Source organism: Kogia breviceps, chromosome 8 (genome assembly GCF_026419965.1).
Source record: "Kogia breviceps isolate mKogBre1 chromosome 8, mKogBre1 haplotype 1, whole genome shotgun sequence".
Taxonomy (NCBI): Eukaryota; Metazoa; Chordata; class Mammalia; order Artiodactyla; family Physeteridae; genus Kogia; species Kogia breviceps.
Genome location: NC_081317.1, coordinates 12832946 through 12851949, shown reverse-complemented (window position 1 = coordinate 12851949; position 19004 = coordinate 12832946). Strand labels below are relative to the sequence as shown.

At 56.3% G+C, this 19004-nt stretch overlaps 1 protein-coding gene across 12 annotated transcripts in view; it reads left to right on the top strand.

Annotated features, from left to right (window-relative positions):
* The window catches only part of DAB2IP (DAB2 interacting protein), a 127443-nt gene that overhangs the window by 71656 nt on the left and 36783 nt on the right, over window positions 1-19004 (top strand). For 2 of the 12 annotated variants that reach the window (XM_067040825.1, XM_067040824.1), the window contains exon 1: window positions 15286-15401. The exons of the other annotated variants lie outside the window; for them this stretch is intronic. In XM_067040825.1, coding sequence (XP_066896926.1) covers window positions 15295-15401 — 107 coding nt within the window. In that variant the 5' untranslated portion in view covers window positions 15286-15294. Of the gene's footprint in view, window positions 1-15285; window positions 15402-19004 lie in introns of those variants that run through there. 12 annotated transcript variants of the gene reach the window in all.

The window sequence follows — 19004 nt, the reverse complement described above, 5'->3', positions numbered from 1 at the left end:
TTGTGTGTAAAGATCTAAATGTAAAAGCAGCCTTTCTGGGGCCAGAGGCTCTGGGCTCTAGGCTCTTCTCCTTTCTGCCTGTGGGACTGTGGGCAAATTACAGTAAGTCCCCTACGTATGAACGAGTTCTGTTCTGAGAGCGTGTTCGCAAGTCCAATTTGTTTGTTAAGTCCAACAAAGTTAGCCTAGGTACTCAACTAACACAATAGGCTATATAGTACTGTACTGTAATAGGTTTATAATACTTTTCACACATATAATACATAAAAAACAAACACAAAAAAATAAAACATTTTTAGTCTTAACAGTACAGTAGCTTGAGAAGTACAGTAGTACCAGCTACATCACTGCTGCTTTTACGCTTGCTTCCGGACATCCTGGGCTTGAAATAAAGATACTGTAGTACTGTACTCTATATGGTACTGTACACAAAAGCACAACCACTTGTAGAGGATGTACGCACGTGACGGCGTACGCCAGACACACGCACTAACTTATGTGATTGGACGTGCAAATGCATGTTCGAATCTTTGAAAGTTTGCACCTCGCAGGTTCGTATGTAGGGGACTATATACAGGACCTCTGAGCCTCAGTTTTTTCAATTCAGATCCTGGGTTAGTCTCTGATGGTCCCTCTCAGTAAGAAGGCTCTGCAATCACTTTTGGATTATTAACTTACTGTGTCCTTTCCAGGGAGATTCGAAGTACAGTTTCAGGGCAGAGCCAGAAGAACAGACTCCAGAGATGGTAGACTGGCCTGATCCAAGTTTGAATCCAATTCTGCAACTTAATAGTTATGTTACATTGAGCGGATTACATCCTAAATCTCTTTGGGACTGGGTTTTCTCAGATGTAAAATGGGTATGATGATAACGCCTGATATGCTATGTCCTGGCTCTTAGGGAGCTCAGCAGTCATAGAACAGCTGCTATGAATCTCTTCTCCCCCAATACAGTGCCTGCTCCAAGCCAAACACACCCGCAAGCCCCCTCTCCCCAGCTCCGCATATCGGAGGAGAGCCAGTTAGTGGAGGTCTTCAGCCTGCCCTACTGGGAAAAGAGGATGGGGAGACAGTAACTGTAGCCCAGGACCTGCAGCTGACCGAGGAGCCTGAGGATGGGCCCCCAGAAACAATTCCAGGTGGGTCGCGGGCCTCCATAGAGAGCCCCCCCCCCACAGTGGGCAGCAGGGGTCAAATGGTTTTAAACCTCCTTGATTTGCATATATACTAGTTTGGCATTCTGTCTTGCTTTATTAAAAAAATGTTTGCTAATGAAATTAATAGTGTAAATAAGATTTGGGGAGGGCAGGCGGCCAGGGGAGGGGGTTATTTAGCACACTTCAAAGGACACCTTGCTCCAGCATCTCAGCCACGCCATTTGCATACGTATTGATCGTGCTAATTATAGGTGGCCTCATCTGTTAACAACAAGTTTGCCAGGCTGTGCTACATTATTGTAATCACCTAGTCAGAATTCTCTGGCCTGCTTTTCACTAAAGATAACAAAAGCGATAATAATAATGCCGATCATTTTTTGCCCCCTTGCTATGTGCCAGGCATCCTACCAGGCACTTCACAGTCTTCATCTCATTTAATCTTCACAACAGCTCTGTGTCCCAGAGATTCTTATCTCCTGTGTATAGAGGATGAAACTGAGGTACAGAGAGGTTAGGTAACTTCCCTGGGTGCACACAGCCAAGAGCTGGCAGTTGGGGAAAAGACCCAAGGTCTCGCTAACTCTCGTTAGCACTTCCACTCTGTGGAGACTTGACACACAGGCTCACTCTATCTCCTTCTCATTTGGTCCTCTCAGAAACACCCCCGTTTCTTCTGAGGACCCTAACAGGTTATTGAGGGCTGTGCAGGAGGCGACCCCAGGATCTCTAACTTCTAGGGTAAAGCCAGCCCCGCGTCCCCACCTACCCTCCCACAGTGTGTGTTGGGGGGGGGGCGGGGAAGCGGCTTCTCAGCCTCCCCTGAGGTCTTGAGGAGAGGACGCTGTCCCTTGCCTCTCCCACTCAAGCAGGGCTGGGCTTGGCCTCACTGCCAAAGAAAATTATGAGACAGTAAACAGATGGGAGGACACCGGCATGTCCTAACTGGCTTTACACGTGTTGTCACTAAGTTGGAGGTTGCACATGGGTGGCTCGTGGCCACGTGTAGCCCACAGGCAGGTTTCATTTGGTCTGGGAGGGTGAAAGGTGTTTTTGGGTGCTTTTTAAAAAAATTGGGGGCTTCCCTGGTGGCGCAGTGGTTGAGGGTCCGCCTGCCGACGCAGGGGACGTGGGTTCGTGCCCCGGTTCGGGAAGATCCCGCATGCCACGGAGCGGCTGGGCCCGTGAGCCGTGGCCGCTGAGCCTGCGCGTCCAAGAGCCTGTGCTCCGCAACGGGAGAGGCCACAACAGTGAGAGGACCGCGTACCGCAAAAAAAAAATCGGTTCCCCATATTTAAGCACCCCCAAAACATTCACCTTCAACATTCACCAGAAAAGGCTGGATTTCTGGCTTTTCTTGAATAAACAGGTGTGGCAGTGTTGGGACCGTATTCCTGCAGGGCAGAGAACCAGCCTCTGCAGTTCATCTCAGACTCCTTTTACTCCCCAGAAGGCCTTCGAGTTTGCTTAGCCTGCACCTAGCTCTTCCCAGTGATCCTGGGAGGGGTGTATGCGGGGATAGGGTTCCCATTCTAGAGGTGACGAGCCTGGGATCCGAGTGGGCCACTCCACGAGGCTGTTGTCAGCTAGGCCTTAAACCTCCATCCTCACCGTCCACCTTGTGTGGTTTTCACTCCGCCTCACTGCCTCCCAGCCATGTCCAACTCCACTTTCTGCCAAGGCAAGAAGGAAACCTTTCACAGGCCTAATGACTCAAAAGTAACCAGCCGTGAGCGCAGGGAAGCGTTCCTGTCTCCCCCTCTCCTTTTCCACCCTCCCCGAGACCAGAGGGGACATGGGAAGCCTATTCATTTTAACTCAATTATTTTCTCGAAGACAGAACGGAACTGAATTGGGTCAACGGCTATATTTGCTGTGCTCAGCTCTTTCCCCTGCAACAACAGCACCCACTGGCTGTGTTGCTGGGCTCCGTGCCACCAGGCTCACCAGTAAGAACTCCGTATCGGTGGCCGTTTCTTGGAAAACTTGACTCTGAAGGAGGGGAGCCCCCTCTGCTCGTTCATCCAGTAGGCTGCAGGAGCAGGGTCCGGAATCACGTGGCTACCACCTTCCAAACCTAGACTGCCCGACTGCAGTCTGCAGTGGAGTGCCTTACAGATGAGCAAACAGACACGCAGAGAAATTAAGTGCTTGCTGGAAAGGCAGGCCTTGAGCCAGACACGACAGGGACCTTACTAGCCATGTTACTCGGAGCAGAGTATTTGACTGCTCTGTACTTCTGTCTCCCCGTCTTGTAAATGAGGCAGAGAACTTGACACACCTCCTGGGGCCAGGCAGTCACGATGTAAACATGACACAGTGTGCCAGGGGCCTGCTCCCAGTTAACCTGTCTGTCCACACTCCTTCCCTTGCACGGTGTGCCAGGGACAGAGCTTGGTGGGGGTCCCAGATCTCAGGAGGAGGCTCTACTGGGATGCCCTCCTCTCCGTGAAGCCTTTCCCAATTCCTTACCCCCAAACTGCCGTCATTATAGGTCCTCTGTTGGGCCAGGCCCTGCTCTGGATACTTTTGCAGCTTCCTCGGGGCCCACGGCCTGTTAAGTGTGTTTTTGTTTGGCGCTAACGGCTGTACGCACCCCTCCCCCACTGGACTGCCAAATTCTTGAGGGCAGAGACCGCGTGTCTTGTTGACCTGCCTGTGTCCTGGTGTCACTCCCTGTCTAGATGTGTGGCCTTGGACTGGATGTTTAACCTTGGTGGGCCTGTTTTCCCATCTGTAAAATGGGAGTAGTGATGCCTCCCTCCGATGCACGTCCTGGAGCGGCGGCCAGTAGTGTCAGACGCGGCAGTGCTGCAACAGATTCTCAGAAAACATGTGGAGAAAATCAAATCAGACGCTTGCGCTCCACTCCCGAGAAGCAGGGAACCTCTAAGAGCGGGGCTGTGGGGGATAGTGGGAAGGGTTGTGAGCGCCATCTTGTTGCAGAATTGCTGTCGGCTTACATGGAGAAGTGCGGACAGGGCGGTGGCCTGTGGGCCTCCCCTCACTTCCTCCATCTTCTCTGCTGCTCTGGCCTCATGGTTATTCCAGTTCCCAGTGGTGGAGCTGGGATGAGTTAGGAACCCCAGGTCCCAGTGCCTGGCGTTGTACCTCCCCTTTTGGCAGCGTTAGAGCCTGGAGGTGGAGCAGGGCCTCCCCGCTGCATCCCCATTGCCGGTTCCAGGGGTTGGGGCAGGGTTAAGCGGACGGTTCAGGGAGGTTTGAATTCCCTGACCTTTCAGAGTTGTGACGTTAGGGGGCGTGTGTGACCTTGCCCTGGTGTAGACCTGGTGGGGAGGTGGCTGCGGCGACAGGGCTTGGGGCCTGGGCAGTAGGTGACCCAGCAGAGACACAGAAGCCGGGCTCTGGTGGGAGCTCAGTGAGTAGCACTGGAGTCTCTGGGGAGGGGCTTAGGGATGAGGGGGTCTTGATCACAAACTGACCCAGCGTCCTGTGCAGCCAGGGAAGCAGTCACAGGCTCATGAACTGGAACCGTCCCCTCCGCCTCGCCCCTTGATAGCGCCCAGGTCCTGGAACACCACACTGGTTGTTGCCCAGGACTTGGCACCATGACAACCAAGAAAGAGAAGTGCTGACCACGTCTCATTGCCTGTTGAGTAAATTTACTGTGTTTTTCCCAGGAGGCGTCACATGGGTAGGAATTTACTCCCCCTAAATGCTTTGATGGAAACATTACGGTTTTTGAGTGAACGTGTGTCAACGTCGCTGTGGGGGGAGAGCTTCCAGGATTCTCTGCCAGCTGAAGTCATTACCACAGGACAGTGGTTGGGGGCCTGGCAGATGGGGTAGATGCAGCCAGGCTGGTGGGGGGAGGCAGCCAGAGGGCCGGAGCCCAGCCGGCCTATCTGGAGGGAGGAGGGGGTCTGAGCAGGTGGAGAGGGGGAGGGAGTTGGGAGGCTGCAGGCTGGCAATGTACATTAACACCTCCCAACCCGCCCCCCACCCATGGCACAAAACAAAGGGAGTGGGGAACTTGAGGGGTGGGGACCGAGAACAGAGGCTCTGGAATGGCGAGCGCTGGCAGCTCAGGCCAGGAAGACAGGCTGCGGCCAGATTCTTGAGGGGCCTGGAATTGCAGCTCCTACCAGTAACTAGCTGTGTGACCTTGAGCAACTTTTCCAACCTCTCTGTGCTTCAGCTTCATTTTAGTAAAATATCCCTGTGGATACCCACAGCTTATGGCTCTTTGGAAGATTAAGAAGGTAATGTATGTAAAATACCTAGCACTGGGCCTGGCACATAGCAGGTGCCAGGACACATTTGTTGCTTGTTGGCGATGATAAAGCCACACAAGCATAGATGTGTTCACATAAATTAACAGCTGGGGCACATTGAAACTGCTACCCAGAGTTGGCCCTCGGTCTAATACCAAGTTGGTTTCTCAGCTTCAGCTGAGTACAGCAGTGGTCTCTTCAGAAGCCCTTGGCCATGAACAGCCAGGGCCTGGGGCTGACTGTCCTCTGCCGGGCATCCCTCTTCGGTCTTGTGCCTGCTTCTGGCCTGCGGACGCACCTGGATGGAGGCAGTGGGCTACAGCAGCGCCCTCCTCTGGCTGAGGCAGTTCTGGGTAGGCCGCAAAGGGCCTCCATCCTCTACACAGCCTCTGGAAAGGAGAGTGCTGTGGTCACAAGAAAGGTCCTGCCTCCCAGGATGTATCTCTCTCCCCAAGGGGATATACAAGCATTGCCTGGAAGTGCTCCTTGACAGTCTTGGGGCTGGCTCCCTTGTACCCCAGGAAATGGGAAGCTCCTTGAGGAAGGTAGGTTCCAGAGTCTCCCACAGGACCTGGCCCAGTTAGTGAGACACCTTCAGATCTGAAAGGTCATGAGACATCTGGGCTCTGAGCTTTTGGGAGAAGAGGTCCATCACACATTTATTGAGTCCTGGGACTTGAAGAACCAGAGATGAATAGACCCCAAGGAGGGCCTGACAGGACAGGCAGCAGGACCCAGGAGAAAGGGAGGAGGACTGGGAATTCAGGAAGAGAGGGAGACATCACATACTTCCTGGGCCTGGGGACACTGGGAAAGGCTTCCCTGAGGTGGGGCAGTTAAGCTGGGCCTTGAAAGGTGAGTGAGAATTGGAGATGGGGGCAGGAGGGGAGATCAGCAGGAGCAGAGGCCATGAGAGAGCGTAGGGGTGCATGGGGAAGAGCAGAAGAGGAGGGCCTGTGGCTGGTGGGGGTGTGTGTGAAGGTGAGGAGTGTGCAGTGGGTGGGTGGGGCCTAATGATTCGGGAGACCTGGTCACTCAGGAGTCACGGGGTCAGTTTCTGAAATTCCAAGGACGCCCACTGTGTTCTCACTCCCTTTCACATATTATTCAAGATGGCTCTGAAAGCAGCTTGCAAGAGGCTATGCCATCCCCTGAGCTGAGGCTAGAAGGGTAAGGAGGAAGCACCTTATTCAAGGTCAAATAGCTCGTTAGTACATCTTCTGAACCCCAGATACAGGCTTGTTTTTTTTTTAGCTTGTGACCCCCTCCTGTGACAGCTGTCGTGCAGAGGGAGAGGTCCTGTCACAGGGGCCTATTTTGTTATAGAAAGACATTAGAACTGTGTGGATCAACCAGTGGGGGTGGCTTCCTGCCTGGGGGAAATCTGGGAAGGCTCCCAGGAGGAGGGGGTATTAGAATTAGAGAGGGAGATAAGAGAGGACCAGTAAATAGGTACAAATGGCCGTCCGGGGCAAGGCACATCTATTGTACTTTCAGATGTAGCTGGGCCAACTTGTGCAAGTGATTGAGCTTCTCTAGACTTGATTTCTTCATTTGTAAAGTGGCTACAGTATCTGCCTTACCTGTTTGTTGCTATTATTGAGTTCAAGTGGGAGGCCTGCTTGGGGCCTGTGCCCTGGAGGAGTGCTCAGAGATGGGCTCTGTCCCCTCCATCTCTGGTGCCTTGTATGCTCTGGGAGCCAAAGGGGCTTCTGCCCTAGGGCCTCCCTTGGTGAGTACGGCCTCACCTCTTCCCTGTTTTGAAATTTTATTAAGACATTGGATAGACCCAGATGAAGCTGCGAGGGGAAACCTCACCTCGGAAGGAAGGGAACCACCACCGTAAGTGTACTCTGGCTAAGAGTTCTCTGGGCTTTGGGGGTGTGAGCAGATGCAGATGGAGGGGGGCGGGTTTTGTTGGATCACCTGTGCTCAGGATCACCTGTGCTCAGAGCAGAGCTGAGCCCAAGCAAGGACACAGCAGGGGATGGGGTGAGTTACTTCCCAGGTTGGGGGCTGCTGTGGGGTTACAGTCAGACCTCTTCACCAGCCCTGCAGGTGCCCCAGCCAGAGTGCTGCCAACCTGCACACAGTAGGTGCCTGACTGTCTGGCACTCAATAGGAGCTCAGTTGTTGCCGAGGGTATGGAGCAGGCTGAAATTACCATGGACTGAACTGGGGCTTGTGAGCCTCTGGTGTAGAGGCTACGGAGTAGGCAGGACCCCAGGCAGGGGCGCTGTTCTCCCACCGGCTTGTTTATCCATGTTTACATGGAGGGATTGGATTCCATAATCCAGTTGCACCGGAAAGTTATGCAGCAGCCACTCTACTTTGATTAGCCCCTCCAGATGGTGGCTGTTAAGGGAGGTGTGTGATTCTCTGTGTGTGGTGGAGGCTCAATACCTGGAAAACATTGCTGTGGCTTTTCAAGCAGGATGGCAAAGCCGGTAACCCCAGGCGAAAATGTCAGGTTGGCTGGGTGTGCCTCTCCCAGAGGGATTTTCAGTTCAGTAAGGGCCCTGTCAGGGTGACCCAAGGATGAACCCCCCCCCAGGCCAGCGGGTGGGGCAGCATTTGGGCTCCTGGGCCTGACTGCCCCTGTCGTCCTGTAGCATTCACAAACCTGCGCAGCTCACCTCCTTGTCTCTTCCCTCCGGCACTTAACCCTCCCCGCCTGTCCTGCTGGCCCAGCCCCGGACACAGGAGAGCAAGCGCCCTGAGAGGGAGCTTGAACACAGTTCTTCCCAAAAGGTCTAGCTCCAAGGAGTCGGTGCAGGGAGTCGGGAGCCCCGTTTGACTGGGTGACCATAGTAGGCATGTCCCCGGCTTTGTCTGCACCTCCGTTTCTGTTCGCATTTTTTAAATGTCCGAATGGTAGTGCGGAAGAGGGAGGGTACTGGCCCTCGGGGGGTGGGAGCCTCGGGACTGCTGCTCTGAGCCCGACGAACTCCGGCGGGGCCTCCGCGGGCAGTGGGGGGTGGGCCGGGCCTCGTCCCCAGCCGCGCCCGGAGCACAGCGGCGGGTTGGGGCGGAAAGCGGTTGCAGCTGGGGGCAGCTGGCCGCGGAATGTCCCCTGCCGCCGGGCCTGGGAAGGCAGGGCCAGCGGCGGGGGGGCGGGGCTTGGGGGGGCGGAGCCGGCCGCTTCCGGCCTGGAGCGCGAGGGGCGGGGCGCCGCGGGGTCGAAGCCTGGAACGCTCCAGGAGGCGGATGCGAGAGAGGTGGTTTGGGCGCGCCCCCGAGTCTTTCGGTCACCCCAGCTCCCACTTAGCTTTGGCCGGCCTGTCTCAGGCCAGCCAGAAGGACACTAGTATTCGATCAGGACATCTGTTAGTGCCTACTTTGTGCGAGGCACTGGCCCGAGGTGTGCCGGGCCTACCAGGTGAACAGGCCCGGACGTTCTCCAGGTGGGAGGAGGAGGGGACCCAAGCTTGTTTCAGATCAGTACCATGAGGAAAGTGAAGCTGAGTGATAACTTGGGGTGGGGGTGGAAGTTGCTCCTTTGGTTAGAACGACCTCTACTAGGACTCGTGCGACAATTGATCTGAGAGCAGAATGAGGAGAAACCAGCCTGGCCTAGAGCCAGGGCCAAGCTGAGGGAACGGCAAGTGCAAAGGCCCGGAGGCGGGACTCGGGCGGGGTATGACCCTGGGCGGAGTCAGCGCTTTGGGGAGGAGCCTGAGACTTCTCTGCGAGGCTTGTTCCAGCCTCCCGGACCGGGAGCTCGGTCCCAGGGCCCGCACCCCGCCCAGGTGCCTTTGGAGGGCGACCTGCTCGTGGCTGAAAGTGTGTCTTTCTAGACTTCTTGGACCTGGAGTTTGTGCCATGTGGTTACCTGTATGGAAGACTGTAATTTTCCACTTGTTTCGCGGAGGACCCGGAAACCTCTAGACGTTGTCACCGATGTGTTTTTTTAAGTCGTTTCTGAAATTTCACCTTGGAAGACAGAGTCAGCACGTGCGTTGCGGGAAGGGGAAACGTGCCTGGTCACACCTCTTAGATGCTGGCCTGGACTGAGAGGTCCCCCGATCTGGCCAGGAGAGGTACCTGGCTGTCTGCCATCCTCAGGAATGGGCCTCTGTGGCCTTGGACTCCTTGGTGATAGCCTCGGCAAGATCCTGGGTCGGGCCGGAGGAGCTGCTCTGTGGAGACCCGGCCATCCTCGAAAGCCCGATCTGGCTCCCAGGCCCCTGGTGCCCAGACCAGGGTCAACCCAGAGGCCTGTCCCACCGCCAAGGTCTGTGGGTGGCTCTGCCTGGGGAAGGGGTGCAGGAAACTTCCTGCCCTGTGGGTGGGCCCCTCGATGGCTGTGGGTGGAGGCTGGAGTGTGTGGAGCTGTTTTCTCCAAGGGGGCCCAGCCCTGGGAGCCCACCCGCTCTCCGGCCAGGGCCTTGTTGGTGCCCCACAGCCCCTCCCGAGCAGCCTGGTTTTCACGCTGGCCTCAGGGGAAGAATGGGAGACCCCCACCGGCTTGGAAGGAAGGGGGAAGGTGGGGGCTGGGTTGCTTGACTGGCTCCTCCCTCCTGGGAACCAGGCCCAGTCCTCCCTGGAGCTTCAAGTCTTCGGGATCCTGGTGGAGAGAAGCCCACTGAGCAGGAGGACCAAGGAGATGGAAGCAGGCAGGCAAAGCTGTGGGGAAGGAGATCTAGGCTCAGGGAGCTGGTGGGGTTGGCAAGGTGGGCTGTGAGGAAGGGGCTTTGACCCCAAGCTGAGGAGCCAGTGAGGGCCCTCGGGCTACTGTCCGCTTAGCCTGGGCCTCCCAGCGCAGGTGAGGAGCAGGGTGAAGCCGTGGGGGCTCTGCCTCGTGGAGACAGATTTAATAATCCTAGGCTGTCTCTCTGACGGTTAGTATTGCAGGAGGGAAGCTTTAATCCCAAAACTTTTATTGATCCAGACACTAATAAAAAGTAAAGGGTTTTTTGGAGCAAGGTTTTTTCGTTGTTGTTCTACCCGAGCAAAGAACATCAGAGCCCTAAACCACAAATTTGTTTTCCTGCCTCTCCCTAGGTTTGGGGGCGGGGTGGGGCTTGGCCCTGTTCAGATTTCACCTTTCTAGGAACCCTCCCTGACCGCACACGCCTGCAGTCATGCGTCTTCTCCACGGTTAACCAGCTGCCACTGTGCATCTAGTCTGTCTCCTAGGAGGGTTGGGGTGTCACAGAAGCCTTCCTGCTCACCTGAGACCCTGGGGTAGCGAGAGGCATCTGCCTTAGGGCAGCGAAGGCGTGGTTCTTGACTTCTTGTGTCTTTCTGGGTTTGGTTCTCTTGCTGTCCTGTTGTTTGTTTCTTTGTTTTTGCATATTTATTTCATAAATACTTACTGAGTTCTTGCCAGACCCTCCCTTAGGATGCGGAAAGACCACAGAGCTTCCCTTCTGGCAGGAGAGACAGGCAATCATAAGTGAGTGGAGAAACAAATCAGTAATTCCAGATTGGGTGATATCAGTCAGGATTTTTGTCTGCTTTGCTCAGCACCTGGATTCCCAGTGCCTAAAATAGTGTCTGGCTTGCTGTTTGCACTTAATAAATATTTGCTGGCTGAACGAACAAGATGATGTGAAGGAAACAGCCAAGTGTTTCCATGGGGAGTAATGGGGGTGGGGCAGGACCTGTTGTAGCCGGGGCAGTCTGGGGGAGGACTGAGCTCCACCGGCCTCCTGAAGCCAGCCTTTACGAGAAGGGGGTGGAACTAGAGCTCCTGACTGAGGGAGCAGTGAGTGCAAAGTCCCCGAGGGCAGGAAAGCTGTGGCTTCCAGTTGGGGGATGGGGATTGCCAGATGAGATCCGAGGGTAGGCCAGCCACTCTCGCGCGGACTTCTTTCCTTGGGGAGGAGTTCGGGTTTATTCAAATCGCTGTAGGGAGTCACTGGATGGTTTTTAGCCCAGGAGAGTTAAATAATCTGATTTGCCTTTCTAAAGGATCCCTCTGACTCCTGGGTGGGGAGGCGGGGTGAGGCTGGTGAAGAGGCGTGGACAGGTGTGAGAGATTTTAGAGGCGGTAGCGGTAGGATTTGCTGATGGATTGGGTTCTGGAGGCCAAGGAAAGGGAGGGTGGCTGGCTTCTGAGACTACTGGCTTAAGCTGCTGAGACAAAGCTCCACTTTGGACATTTCAGATTTGAGGTTCTGTGAGGCGTCAGCATTTAGATATGTGAGTCTGGGGCGCAGAGGAGGGGAGGGCTGGGATAGAAACTTTGGAGTCTTGAGCCCTGGAGGTGTTTAAAGCTAAGGCGTGGATGCAATCACCAAAGGAGAGTGTTTTACTGAAGGAGAGTGCACCCACGTCAGAGCCTGAGAAACTCCAGCGCCTGGCGGAAAGGTGTTGCGTGTTGCGGTACTGGGAAAGCAGGGCAGTGGCCTGGGAGGGAGGGGAGGCACCTCAGAGGGGGTGGTGGCCTGGGTTTCAGGGAGGGAGCTAGCTGTCCTGTTGAGTACGGAAAGGACAGGAACTGTGGTTGGCTTTGTTCACACGAAGGCCTGTGAGGACCTTTGGGAGAAGCACTGGGGTCAGGCCAGGTGTGTTGAGTAGAAAGGAAGTGAGTAGAAGAGGAGGCAGCAGGGCCTGAGAAGCGCAGGGTGAGCGGCCCGTCCGGGAAGCCGAGGAGGGTCAGGTGAGGGCTCACACGTCCCGGGTCCTGGTCTCCGTGTACCAGCCGTGGGCCCCCACCTTGGGCCTGCATCAGGAGCCTCTGAGCGGAATCCCTAGAGATCCGGACTGGGGAGGGCTGGATTGCACCCCCCCCACCGCAGTGGTCTTCAGGTAGAGCTCTCTGAGTGCTCTGAGCTCTGTCTCCCTCTCCTTGGAGGGCTCGCCAACCACCCTGCACTCACCCAGCCCTGTCCTCCCCACTCCCTGCCCCATCTCTCTGAGTCCGGGGCGCCTAAGGGAGAGCACTGTGCACCTGCCTTTCCTCAGAGGGCCCTTCCGCCCTTCCCAGAGCTGAGAGCTGGACTTGGTTTGCACCGGTGGCTTTGCTCTGGAAGGTTCCTTGGTGTGTTTGGCCTCCGGAGAAGTCTGAGGTCTATTTCAGACTATTTGGGTGGCTGGAACCTTGACCTCCCCTCAGTGCTTGGCTGTGTGGCGGGGTCGGGGTGCGGGTTAGAATGTGTTTGGCTTATTGGGGAGACAGTGTAGGGTTGGGGACAGCCTGAGCTCTAATGCTCCTGTTGAGTGAATGACACCCAGATATTTGAGTCTTTGGGTTCCCAAGTGGTTTTGTTAAATGCTTTCTCTGCATCTGGTTAACCAGTGTTTTTACACGTAACTGTTACCTTCCGAGGATAGTGTATTTCCTCATTTTGTACCTGAAGAACCTGAGGTTCGGGAAAGTGGAAGAACTTGCCCAGAGTCCCACAGTTGCTAAGTAACACAACTAGAATTGCCACTCAGCCCTGCAGACCTCCCAGTCATGCCACTCCTTACTGACTGATTAACCCTATGGACGAGGAGATGATGGGGGGTGTAAAAGGGGCCTGGCCCCCCACTGCCCCTCAGGAATAGTGGCCATGTGCTCTGCCGGGGCTGCGAGGCGTGCCTCCTGGCCCCCACCCCCCAAGCACACACACCAGTTGCTAAATTTAGGCTCCAGGAAGATAGAAAGAGGCAGACCTTGAACTTGATCAAGCTTTGGGGGCTCTTGGGGCCCAGGGAGCCCACAGCTTCTGGGAGGCTCTTTATGCCGCAGGTGTGGCATGGCTTGCACGGCTGCTAAACTTTGCAATGTGGAAAGCCAGCTCAGCTGCAGCAAGTCCCCTGGGAGACACCTGAGGAGGCGAGGGCCCGCCCCTCACTAGGGAGTGGGGAGACTGAGGTCCAGAGCTGCCTGGGTGGGGCTGGGCTCTACCTGGAGAGGTGATGCCTTGTGCTGCCTCCTGACAGGCCTTGTGGCTTTGCGCCCTTGCACCCTCTCCCTACCCAGCAGACCCCAGTTAGCCTGGCGGGGGGGGGGGTGGTGGGCCAGAGGCAGGCTGTTTTTACGTTGCAAAGAATTCAGGCTACAGCCCAGCCTTTCTCCGCCTTTATGGCCTTATGACCTGGATGCTTCTGGAGGACGGTGGGCAGATATCTGGGACGTGCTAGAGGGTGGTCTTGCCTGGTAGTCACTGAGGGTCCCAGGTGGACCCCTTCTTTACAGAAATAAACAGAAATAAACAGCCCAGAGAAAGATGTGACTTTCCCAGGGTCATACCCAGGAAGCTAGTTTCCCGCTTTGTGTCTCCCAGCATATCCTGGGGCAGCATCCTTCATTGTAGCTAAACCTGCCCGTCTTTATTAAGTGCTCACTGGAAGCCAGGCTTTGTTCTGTAACTCATTGACTCCTCACAGCAAGCCCGTGAGGCTGAGTACTATTATTATTGCAGAGGGCGAAACAGTCCCAGAGAGGTGACATGACTTGTCCAAGAACAAAAGGTCGCAAGTGGCACAGTCCAGGTTTGAACAGTCTGGCTTCAGAGCTCATGTTCTTAACCACCAGGCTACACGGCCTCAGACTTAGTTGACTGCCAGGCTCCATAGAAACGTACTGAGGTTGGTAAATCCTTGAACGACCTGGCCCCTGCAGAGTTAGGTCTGAGGACTCCGCTTGGCCTTGGCCTTTCTGATAGGATGGCTGTACAGCACTTGTGGGCTGCCCAACCACTCCTGGTGCCTGGAAATGACCCATCTTTCTTGCAGGGCTTGCTAGACGAGGTACTGAGGCCCAGGCAGTCACGTCTCTCCTTTCCTCTCCCCTGCCCACCCTTGGAGCCTAGGGGGCCCAGGAGAGCCCCCATCCCTGCAGCCCCGCCTCTTCCCTTCCTTTGGACCTTGGTCTGCTTGCCTGAACCCTGAGGTTGGAAGGACGGCTCCCTTCCCTACCCGCTCTGACTGTAGAGCCTGTTTGGGAAGGGTCGAGGGCCTGGCTGTCGGATGCCCCACCCCTGCAGGGGCTGCGGACCCCCTCTTTTCTCCGCCCTCTCCTTGCCTTTCCTGTGCCTCATGATTTCCAATCTTCTCATCTGTGAGAAGGGGGAAAGAGTAGAACCGACCTCACAAGGTTTTTTTTGCGGTACGTGGGCCTCTCACTGCTGTGGCCTCTCCCGTTGCGGAGCACAGGCTCCGGACGCGCAGGCTCAGCGGCCATGGCTCACGGGCTCAGCCGCTCCGCGGCATGTGGGATCTTCCCAGACCAGGGCACGAACCCGTGTCCCCTGCATCGGCAGGCGGATTCTCAACCACTGCGCCACCAGGGAAGCCCTCTCACAAGGTTTTGAGGCATAGACTGAAAGCCCAGTGTTTGGGCACCTGCGACAAATGATTCCTCATCCTCGCCTGCTTGTTTGAAGGAAAGATGCTAGTCGATATGGAACAGGAGGGACCTCTGGAGGGAGCAGGTGGGAGAAGAATCCTGGCTTTGGCTGACCTCACGTGTCTGGACCCCGGCTGGGCCGCTCTGTGCCATCCCGGGCGAGTCGGGAGCCTCTGGCCGCCACAGCATCCTCCTCCGTAAGATGGGTCCAGCTGCTGCCTGTCTTGTGGCGTGGTTGTGAGGAGTAATGAGCCGCTGCTGTGAGGTGCTGAGTGCTGCGCTGGCCCGTTGTGAGTGCTCAAAAACTCTGCCCTTCCCACCCTTATTCTTGAGATGTAGCCTCCTTGTTTTGGGGTTTTGGGGGTTCTTCAGATGAAATTCAGATTTTTACTGTTGTCCATTTTGTCTGAAATCTTCCCAAGGCCTCTAATCTGATCATGACTTTTGAGGGATTTTGGGGTTTTTGCTGTCTTGTTTCCTGTACAGAAAAAGGGAGGTGTGCCTTTAAGTCCCCAGCAACCCAAGTGGGACACTGGCCCTTTAAAAGCACATTACGGAGAGTTGGAACTTAGCCTTTGTTTGACTAGCCATGATCAGTCCCAGCGGACAGGGCTGGAATGGTATGTCTAGGACCAGCACAGGGCTGGACTGGCTGGGCCCGGTGGGGGACAGCGGGCAGCGGGGTGGCTGGCCTGGGCCTGGAGAGCCTGGTGGCTGCGCTGAGGGATGGTGAGTGGCCTGACGGCCGGAGCGGAGGTTGGGGGGAGGGAGGCTGCCAGTCTCGGCCCCTGACCAGCCTCCTGGGCCCCAGGAGAGCTGAGGTGGGTGGGAGCGGCCGGTCAGAGAGGGTGCCCGGTTTGGGGAGGGACTCGGTCATTCCCCAGCGATGGTGCCTCTGCCTCTCTGCGGATGTCCACCACCGGCCCGGAATGTGGAAGCAATTAGGATGGCCCGACAAAAAGCGAGAAACCAAGGAGTGGTGTTGCTGTTTTTAGTGTTTGAAAGAGAGGAAACCCCGTGTCAGTGGCTCCTTCCCGCGAGCAGGCCTGCTGGTCTCTGTGGCTGCACTGAGAACCGAACCGAGGAATGAGGAGCTTGGCCTTTGCTCCGAGTCGCCGAGCCTGGGGCTGCCCTGGGTGGGGCTGCGCTGGGGTTTGGGGGCCGTGTCACCCCTGCCCCAGCCCCGGGCCCCAGCCGGACTCTTCTGTTTCCCTCCTTCTCCCTGCCTCTGTCTGTTCCCGGATCCGTTGGCCTGCAGGCCGGCGGTGTGTCCAAGCCTGGGGTATGTTTTGCTCCAGCTTAAATGTTTGGAACGGTTGCCCGGAGCCAGGCCCCTGTGATGCGGCAGTCTCTACTGGGGAAGTACCCCGTCACCAGAGAAGTGGGGGGTTTGGCTTGTCCCACACTGTCCTGTGGAGGGGTTGTGAGGAGCAAACGAGCCGCTGCTGTGAAGTGCCGGCCCTGCGCCTGGCTTCTTACAAGTCTCCGTGTCCCTTAGTCCTGCCCACGTTCACTACCACTGCTGGGGTGCTGCCAGTGGGTCAGACTCCTACCAGCTAGGTGTCCTTCTCACCATTTTCCAGACAGGTGACACGGCAGGTGACAAAGGCAGGGCTCAGTGGAGTTCTGGTGACCCGCGATTTTTCTAAGTTACTTGAAAGTCAGTGCATTTAATCACACAATCTCTGTAGGTTTGGTGAAAGCCTGAGGCGTTGACAGGCAGTGAAGAGTTTGGAGTTGGAGCCCAGATGCCAGGCCTCCAGCCCTGCCCCGGTGCCTGTGACCTGTGACCTTGGGCAAGCTGCTGGACCTCCCTCCCTGAGCCTCCACTTCCGCAAGGATGGAGTGCTTAGGGGAAACCCTGGAGGGAGGTGTCGGTTCTGCTGGGGGTGGGGGGGTGGGCGGGCAGCACGGAGGTGGTGGTCTTCGAGCTGGGCATTGATGGATAAGGCGCACTTGCTGCTAGACGCCTTCTGAGTGTACGTGCGCGGCCCAGTGTGGCTGGGTAGGGATGCACCTTGGAGGCTGTGTTTAAGGCATTGCTGGTTGGAATCCTGTGGGCCAGTGGCAAATGACAGGCAGGGCTAGCTTATCCTAGAGTCAGCGGGGGAGGGGGTGGGGGGGGAAGAGGGTGGGCTCTTGGAGTCGGGCACACTCTCTGGCCTTGGGAAGCCCCTCACGGCTTCAGAGCGTGTTTCCTTAACTGTAGTTGGGCGGCTGAGCCACTAAACGCGGAGCCAGGGCCTGCCTGGTGCACTTGCCAGGTGTGTGGGCTGTCGTGGGTGAGGTGGGAGCTGGGGAGCCACGGATGGCTTAGATGGATGCACGGTCACTAGGAGCAGGAAGAACACGGCAGCCACGCCCTGCTTTTGACATGCTTTTTTGCCTCTGCTGGTGGCCTGGGAGCCTGTGGCTTATTGGCAGCGCCGCCCCCCCAACCCCCACCTCCTGCTTTTTTACTGCTGTTGAGCACTCCTGGCTGTCTCCTGTGAGTCTGGTAAGCAGAGCTCTGATGCCCTGCTGGGACTCCCAGACACCAGGCTTGGGGGGGATGGGGAGCTGGGGTCCCAAGGTCCCCAGGCTTAGCGCCGGCATGCTGGAGGCACTCAGTAACTATATACTGGGCCGCTGGATTAGCTCAAACCAGGCGTGGGAGGGTGTTCGCATATCAGACCTCCATCAGGCTCTGGGAGGAGGGCAGCGCAGCCCACTTGTCAGATGAGAAAACTGAGGTGCAGGAGAGGCCAACCCGCGGTCTGTGCTCCCTTGGCCCATGCCCCTTCGCCTTCGTGTCTTTGCCTCGTCTCCCAGAGGCCACAGAGCCCCCCTGTCCTAAGTGCTGGCGGGACAGGAGATGGGCATTGCTGCTAGAACCTAGGGTGCCCATCTCTCCTTAAATGGGGACTTGGAGGCGCCTACTTAAAGAAGAAGTGCTGCAAGGTGGGAAGGGGCAGAATGCCCGGGGTAAGGCAGGGCTCCCTGCGTCTCAGGGTCCACCTGTAGCACCAAAGGTGATGTCCTCCCCATTTTACAGATAAGGAAACTGAGACGTGCAGGTTATTTAATTTGACTAAAGTCACAGAACCTTATGTTTACGTGTTTTTTTTTTTTTTTTTTTTTTTTTTTGGTGGTATGCGGGCCTCTCACTTCTGTGGCCTCTCCCGTTGCGGAGCACAGGCTCCGGACGCGCAGGCCTAGCGGCCATGGCTCACGGGCTTAGTTGCTCCGCGGCATGTGGGATCTTCCCGAACCAGGGCACGAACCCGTGACCCCTGCATCGGCAGGCGGATTCTCAACCACTGCGCCACCAGGGAAGCCCCGTGTGTTTGTTTTTAAGGAAGGAGCCTCACCACATTAGACCACTCGTCAACCAGCATGGTGCCAGGGGCTGGGGCTGTGTTGACACGTGGCTGGTCCTTGGTTGAGGTAGGAAGCTTAATGCCCAGGGATGGGGGAAGGGCAGTCCCCAGATCGCCTTGTCACCCTAACATGAACGACTTGCACAGCACCGGAAGACCACCTGGCACAGCACCTGGGTCTGGGGTGGAGGGGTAAGAGGGGAGAAGGTGACATTCTTTGGAGGGGTCTGCTGAGCCTAGGAGGGCTTCCTGGAGGTGGAGAGCTGGGAGGAATTAGATAAGCAAGAGGGAAGTTGCTTCCTTGGGGAAGGGAAGCCTTGGTTTTCAGTTCGTTCTTTGTTTTCATTTCATCATCTTTCCGCACTTGGGTCATGGGTCCCCAGGGCCTGAGGCAGCTGTTGGTATTTATGGTCCTGGGTGGCGGTGGGGGAACGAGTCAGAAACTAGTCCCACACTCGGCGGTGTGATCTGTGGGACCAAGGGGACGCACGGGCCGTGTTCACACATGTGAGGAGGAGACCGGCAAAGACTGAGCTGGCAGGGAAGGGATGGTACGGCCGGGGCCTTGACCGTTCTCCAGAGTCTTCCTAGTGGAGGAGCTGAGGGATCAGCCGTGGGCCAGATGGGGCTGCTGCTGTGCTCCTGCCTGGGGGTGCTTTACTTGGAGCTGAGGGGACCTTAGGGTTTGGGGTGTCATTCTCCTTAATCTTCCTGAGTGGCCAGGCTGGGCTCGGCAGTTTCTCCTGGGGACCAGGAAGGGACGGAGAGCTGTCCCCGTTCAGCAGCAGCAGGAGCACTGGGCCCTCAACTCACTTTCGATTTGCCCAAATCTCATCCTAGTCAATGGATGTTGCTCAGATTCTCTTCTTTTAAGATTCAGGGCACTTTGCTCCTCTGCTGAGGTTTATGAATGTTTAAAAACTGCTTTGTGGTCCCCAAAGTAATTTGACAAGTCTGACAGCTATTGATTAAA